At 53.9% G+C, this 6835-nt stretch overlaps 1 protein-coding gene across 1 annotated transcript; it reads left to right on the top strand.

Moving 5' to 3' along the window:
* The first annotated feature begins 377 nt into the window (after positions 1–377).
* TAPBPL (TAP binding protein like) lies at positions 378–5704 on the top strand. The gene is given in 7 exon segments (XM_030020513.1): positions 378–402; positions 1853–1926; positions 1928–2027; positions 3278–3565; positions 4048–4389; positions 4574–4879; positions 5598–5704. Coding segments are annotated over 7 exon segments (1242 nt in total).
* The last annotated feature ends 1131 nt before the right edge of the window (positions 5705–6835 follow it).

Raw genomic sequence — 6835 nt, 5'->3', positions numbered from 1 at the left:
CAATGGATTGGAGCCCTGGAGAACGGAAGAGAGTCCCAGCTTTAGCGGACACCTGGAGGGATTTGATTACAGAGACCAGTCAAGAGTGGCTTAGTGCTCTGCAAAACAAAGTCTATCACAACTGCTGTGTTGGAGCCTCTCTGCAGTTGTAACCCACAACTCGTTTCACAGCCACAGCGCAGGCTGCAGACCTCCCCCAGCTCCTCTGCACCAGCAGCTAACGGGTAAATCTGCTGAAATGCAGTTTTGGCTCCCCTGGAGCAGGTAGAGAGACAAATCAGAGAAAGGAGCCTTGCCTTATCAGACACGGCTGCTGCCTTTGCCCGGGGTGAAGGAGTTGCAGACGCTTGTGCTCTGCTTCACCAGCTGACGGGAATATGTGGGTGCCCTCTGAGAGCACAGGTAATGCCGGATAATCGCATGTAGGGCCGGGGGAGCAGAGATGAGTGCATCCCCAATTGAAGGGGGATGCAGGGACTCACAGGGTGTGTGACGTTACCCTGGTGAAGCAGTGGGAGAGCTAGGCAGAGCGGCTGGCCACGTCTGAGAGCTCAGGGCTCCTACGCATAACTTCAGCAGGAAGAATTAATATTCCTTACGAGGCTTTTCCAAGAAGGACTGAAGTGGTGAGCGAGGATGAGAATGGGATGCAAGGGGTAAGTCTGTATCAAGAAGCCGTGTCCGGCCGGCACAAGATGCTCAGGAAGTTGTACTGGAAGAGCTGTGGCTGGGGGTTATCATGGTTTCCTGCAGGTGTGTATACATAATTATAGCAGGCCACCGCAAGGGTGAGTTTTGTTACTGCAGGGCTAGCACAGCTGTGAAGAGAGGCACAGAGAAGCAGCCATTTTCTCACCGTGTGTCTGACAGAGGTGGAGAAAGGCAATAGTTAAAATACCATCAGAGCTCATCCATTTCCTCTCTCGCAGCTTGGTTTTTTCCCCGTGATTTTTTTTTCCCATGAAGCCAGGGCTGACTTGGCAGCTGGTGGTGGCATTACACGCTGTCGGGCTCGGAGGGCTTGTTCACGCCAACGCAGAGCAACCGGCTTCTTTGCAGTTGAAGAAGGTTTTACAGGGGCAGGGTGGGAAGAAGAAACAAACCAGCTTCAACCTCCAAGTCTTTCACGAAGATAAAGTCTTTCACAAAGATGAAGTCTTCTAAAAAGCAAGCGGACGGAGAGGTGACTGCTCTCAGAGGCTGCTCAGCAGGTCTGGAGGAGATAAGCTTGCACGCAGAAGCACGGTGGGAAAGGCTGATATAATATTGACTTAAAATGGGACCCGACAACAACAGCCCACCCGCAGGTCTGGGGATCCTCCTGACCGTGCCCCTCTTCCCTGCTGCCTCAGGTGTCCTGTGTGTGGTAAAGCCAAAGTTAACAGATTTAAGGCTTGGAGTTCTTTTTTTCCCTTCTGCTTTGCCAGAGCGAAAGTGAAACAAGAAGTGCAGTCAGGTTTGCTTCCCTCCAGGATTTGGAGGCGGTGTGGGGCAGGATGGCCGGGGGGGCTGGTGCTGTGCGGGGCTCCTCCTGCGCTCACCCCACCAGTGAAGGTCTCCCAGTGAAAACTAGGGTCTTCCTAAAGGTTAATGGTGTTGCCGGAGGAGGGTGGTGCAGGGCTAGAGGGGTCCGCTGCCAGCAGGGCTGGGAGAACAACCCCAAAGTGGCAGCCAGCCCCCAGCCTCCCCATTATTTATCCCCCATCCCAGAGAAACTCATACACTCTTTTTTTGCAGTGGGGTTCATGCATTCAGCTGGTTCTTTTCCTTCCCTAAAGAGCTGGTGAAAGCTCCCATACCAGCACCTCCGTTTTGCAGGGTGGATATTGCCACTGCTCCTGTGTGGGGGAAGGTGTAAGAGGCTTGCTGAGCACCTTTGGCAGCTCATCCTCCGAGCATCCTGCTACCCTCGTGCTGAGGGGGGGCGGTCAGCATCAGAGATGATGGGAACTTGGATGATGTAACCGAGTACAAAGTCCCACAGGAAAATCCTGACTCCTCTTCTCCTGTTGTCTTTGAAGCCGCAGGCAAGTGGGAGAGCTGGGGTGGGAAAGCTGCTGCCGGGGTTTTGACCACCTACGTGCACCGGGCTTCTACAAGATTTCTCTTTAATGAAGTTTAGACAACTGATTTTTGAATGGCCACTAAAGTTTCATGCATGATTTCCTGAATTCAGCAATTGGGACTTCAAGAAAGGAACTTTGTGGAAGATGTTAGCAAACTCTATTGAGGCAGCTCTCTCCTAATGGGGCTATCCTAGATTGCCTATCTCTTGGGAAATACTTTGTCAAAAACAGCTCAGGAATTATTCCACTCTACAGTATTATTGCACCTGTAAAGAGCGCTCACATCTGTAGCCACGCGGGTGGTTTTTGCTAGCGGGATGCATGGTGGTAAGAAAGATCTGTCCTGCTCAGAAGGCGACTTGGCTTTCCTTACTTCACTCCTGGGCGCCAACCTGCAGTCCAGCTCCTGTAGCCCTTGCTTCGTGCGTAACTTTGCAAACACAGTCAAGCAAAGGTCTGAACCTGTACTTCACTGTGGTCTTGTTCGCTGCCTGCAGCGCTTGTCTGTGAGCATGTGCTTCTGTACAAGCTTATTCAAGGCTCTGAGACATTTTCAGAGAGGAAGCTGAAGGCCTCGCAGGATCCGTTAGCCTGGGTCCTTCAAGTGGTGTGGACGGACTGGGCATGGGTGAGTTCAAGCATGCCACTGTTCAGGCATTGCAGACACGGAGTTAATTTCCAGTGATGACCGTGGAAAGCATATAGGTCACTAGGAAGCTTATGCCTATGCTTAAGCCCATCCTATGATCAAAGGCACAGATAGAGTGTGTCTACACCCAGCCACTCCTGCCACCCTTTCTTTCCTTACCCGGGATGCTTTGGTGTTCCCTTTGTTTCTGGATTCAGGCCTAAAAAGAATAAACATTGCAGGTCTTTACCGGGCATTTCACGTACAGAGCTTGGTTTCCTGAGCTAGCTAAAGGGAATCTGTTCTGTTTATTCTCCTTTCCTGAGAACTTCCTTTGCCCAGCGTGAACTCTGTGCAGTCTGGCAGGATGAAATACAATCAACAGACTGAGGGATGTAAGACAGTTAGGACAAACCTCTCACATTCTTTGCAGGCCTTTGTCTATTAAGCCTAGCCTGGCATTTCTGGGCTCTGCCTGACCCCCACAGTGCATGATGCTTCTCCAAAACATGTGTCTCATCATCTTGCACTTTCTTTCCCCTTTTGGATTCAGGTGGTTAAACCTTTTCCTCTATCCCCACAGCCCAGTCGGTATCCATCCCACACGCAGAGTCCCTGCTGCACGCGGACTGTGATGGGGAGGAGGTGAACTGTGAGATCTCCCCCTCCCAGCGGGCTGGCGAGGGGCTCTGCTGTACCTCCTGGTCCATCGACACCCTGCAGCTCTCCAGCGGGACCAGTATCGCCCCGGTGCTCAGCGGACCCCCCTGCGGCAGCTGGGAGGAGGAGGAGGAGGAGGAGGAGCACGATGCAACGCTGCACCCAAAGCTGAGGATGCCTATGAGCAAGGAGGGGACGTTGCTGACCACAGGTGACCAGGTGGCCCGGGGTGCCCCCACAGCACCGAGGGACATGAGGGGAGCCTGCCTCTCCAAAAGTCCCCTGCCCCACCTCGCACCAGGACCTGAGGGCTGCCAGGAGTTGGTGCTTAGGGAAAAAGGGGTCATGCAGATTGCCCCCCACCCTGCCTTCTCCCAGGGTTTCCCATGCCCCAGCCTCTGAGGATGACAAGCACCTTCAAGACCATGACATGGCCCTGGTGTCCACCTGTCTCCCTGCCCCGCTAACCCCACCGGGCTGGCTTCCTCCAGCTCTTCAGTCCACATGGCCCCTGGGGCACTGAGTTGGGTGCCTCCTCCTCCTCCTCCTCCTCCTCCTCCTCCTCCTCCTCCTCTTCCTCCCTCTCCTCCTCCTCCTCCAGGTGGGGAGTTCACTGCCAGCCCTTCGAGCCCGAGGGTGCCTTCTTTAACCACATCTGTCTAACTCTCTGCTTGCCTGTGTTTCTGCTTCTAGTTGAATTTCAGTCATTGTCACACAACACTTCCTTGCACATGCATCTTGGCAGCTCAGTCACCCTCGACTGCCACTTTGCCTTGGCTCCCAACTCCTCGCTGTCCTCCCTGGAGCGGAGGAGGCAGCACCGAGGCAGCGGCAGTAGCCTTTTCCAGTACCAGGTGGGGAGCACAGGCCCAGCAGCACAGCCAAAAATCCACGTGGATGTGGCGGAGCTGCTGGGGAGTGGGGATGTATCGCTCAGCCTGCAAGGAGTGAGCATGGCAGACGAAGGGACATACATCTGTTTGGTGTCCACCCTGCTGCACCAGGCCCAGCACATCATCCAGCTGCATGTGGCTGGTGAGGAAGGCAAACATCTGGGGGCAACAGGAGTCCATGTCCCCAGGCACTGAAACTTTGCCCTGCACACTTAACCCATCACTCCTAACATTCATCATGATAGGCAGCTCGTCTTCTCTCCCTTGTGGACGGGGATTTCTATACCCTGCTAACAGTAAGTCAGTTCCCTGTTTATCTCCTCCAGAGCCTCCAAGAGTTTGTGTGATTCCAGCAGTGGTGTCATTCGAGAGAGATGTGATGACTACTCTGACCTGCAGCATTGCTGGCTATTACCCCTTGGACGTCTCGGTGAGCTGGACACAGAAGACTCCTGAGGATGAAGTGGAAATCCCTCTCACAAACGTACATTTCTCCAGCCACCTGCAAAGCTGAGACGGTACCTACAGCATCACCTCAGCCACCGTGCGGGCACCAGCCACCTACAGCTGCCATGTTTCACACGTGGCCCTGGCAGAGCCCATCTCTGTGAGTGCCCATCTTAAGGCACCGGGTAGGTGTCAGGGGCAGAGGGGTGAGTTCTCCATCCTGCCCAGACCTCCTCCCACCTCGTCTACCCACCACGGGGACCAAAACCTCTGTGTCACACCACATCTGCCCATTTCTCCATGCTTTCCTTCTGGTGTCCTCTCATACCCATCCTCTCTATCCTCCTCTTCCCTTTTGCTTTCACTTCCTCAGCTTTTATTTCGCTCCCTGAAGCTTTTGGGGAGCAAGTATCTCATTTCCTTCAGGGGAAAATAGATTTCATGACCGAAAGTGGAGCAACAGAGCAAAAGTTCGTAGCACGTGGGCTGGACAGGCAGAAGAAAACAGCCATTCCCCAAGGAGTTGGACGCCCAGCTGGACGTGATGTTCAGCTGGACACCAATGCTGCTCAAGAACTACAGCAAAAAATCCTTCCCCCCATTGGAGCTGTTGAAGTTCTCACTCTCCTTGCTGATGGGAGATTGCTCCTGTGTCTCCTCCTGACCCAGCAGGGAAAAGCAAGCAATATTGCAGTTTAACAAGTTACGACACATCAGTCCAGCCAGTATAACTGGCCCTGGGTCTGTGTGGCTTTAGCTCACGTGTGTTGTGTCACACCTGTGTACCTGACAAGAGCATGCACACGGTCAGTTGCTGAGGGATCTCGTTTAACTGTGACAATTCACTGGCTCTTCTGCTGCTCCAGCCAACCTAACATCACTGACCCTCCTCTTCCTCTGCAGAGCAAACGGGATCGGAAGGACTGGCAGTGGGTTTCATTGCTACTGCCATTTTCATCGTTGTCCTCTTCATTGTGCTCAGGAGAAGAGCAGGGAGTTTAAAATGCTGAGCCACTTCCCTCGTGGGTGAGATGCAGCAAGGAGCATCTTCCTCTCTCCTTGTTTTGGGTTTGTGTGGCAGCATTTTGGTAGCAGGGGAGGGGCCGCAGGGGTGGCTCCTGTGAGAAGCTGCTAGAAGCTTCCCTGGCTCCAAGCCAGACCCGCCTCTGACCAAGGCCAAGCCCATCAGCGATGGTGGTAGCGCCTCTGGGAGAACAGATTTAAGAAGGGAAACCTGCAGCCAAGTTTGAGAAGTGGGATGTGAGAAAAACCCCTCTGCAGATACCGAGGTCGGTGAAGGAGGAGGAGGAGGAGGTGCGCCTGAGGAGGGGATGCCCTTGCAGCCTGTGGTGAGATGGCAGGCTGTCCACCCCAGCCCACGGAGATCCATGGTGGAGCAGATATCCACCTGGAGCCCAGGGAGGAGCCCCTGCCAGAGCAGGTGGATACCCCAAAGATGGCCGTGACTCCATGGGAAAGCCCGCGCTGGAGCAGTCTGTGCCTGAAGGACTGCAGCCCGCGGAAAGGACCCATGCCAGAGAAGTTCATGGAGGACTGTGTCCCATGGGAGGGACCCCACGCTGGAGCAGGGGACGAGTGAGGAGTCCTCCCCCTGAGGAGGAAGGAGCGGCAGAAACAATGTGTGATGAACTGACCCCAACTCCCATTCCCTGTCCCTCTGTACCACTGGAGGGAGGAGGTGGAGAAAATCTGGAGTGGAGCTGAGCCGGGAAGAAGGGAGGGGTGGGGGGAAGGTGTTTTAAGGTTTGGTTTTACTTCTCATTATCCTTGTTTTGACTTGATTGGTAGTAAATTAAATTGATTTTGGTTTTTCCCCAAGTTGAGTCTGTTTTTTTGCCCATGACCATAGATGTTGAGTGATCCCTCCCTGTCCTTGTCTCGACCAACGAGCATTTCTTTATATTTTCTCCTCCTCATCCCACAGGGGTGGAGGGGAGGAGTGAGCAAGCGGCTTCGTGGTGCTTTGTTGCCAGCTGGGCTTAAACCACGACACCCCTGTACCCCAGCTCAGGAGAGATGGAGGTCAGGATATCCCAGGATCCTGGAGGAAGAGGTGGGGAGCAGATGAGCCAGAGACTTGTTTCTGGTGGAAAGCAGCATGAGGTGACATTTTGCACCAC

The sequence above is a fragment of the Aquila chrysaetos genome, chromosome 7, assembly GCF_900496995.4.
Source record: "Aquila chrysaetos chrysaetos chromosome 7, bAquChr1.4, whole genome shotgun sequence".
In the NCBI taxonomy this organism is placed as follows: Eukaryota; Metazoa; Chordata; class Aves; order Accipitriformes; family Accipitridae; genus Aquila; species Aquila chrysaetos.
This window is presented reverse-complemented; position numbering and strand designations above follow the sequence as displayed.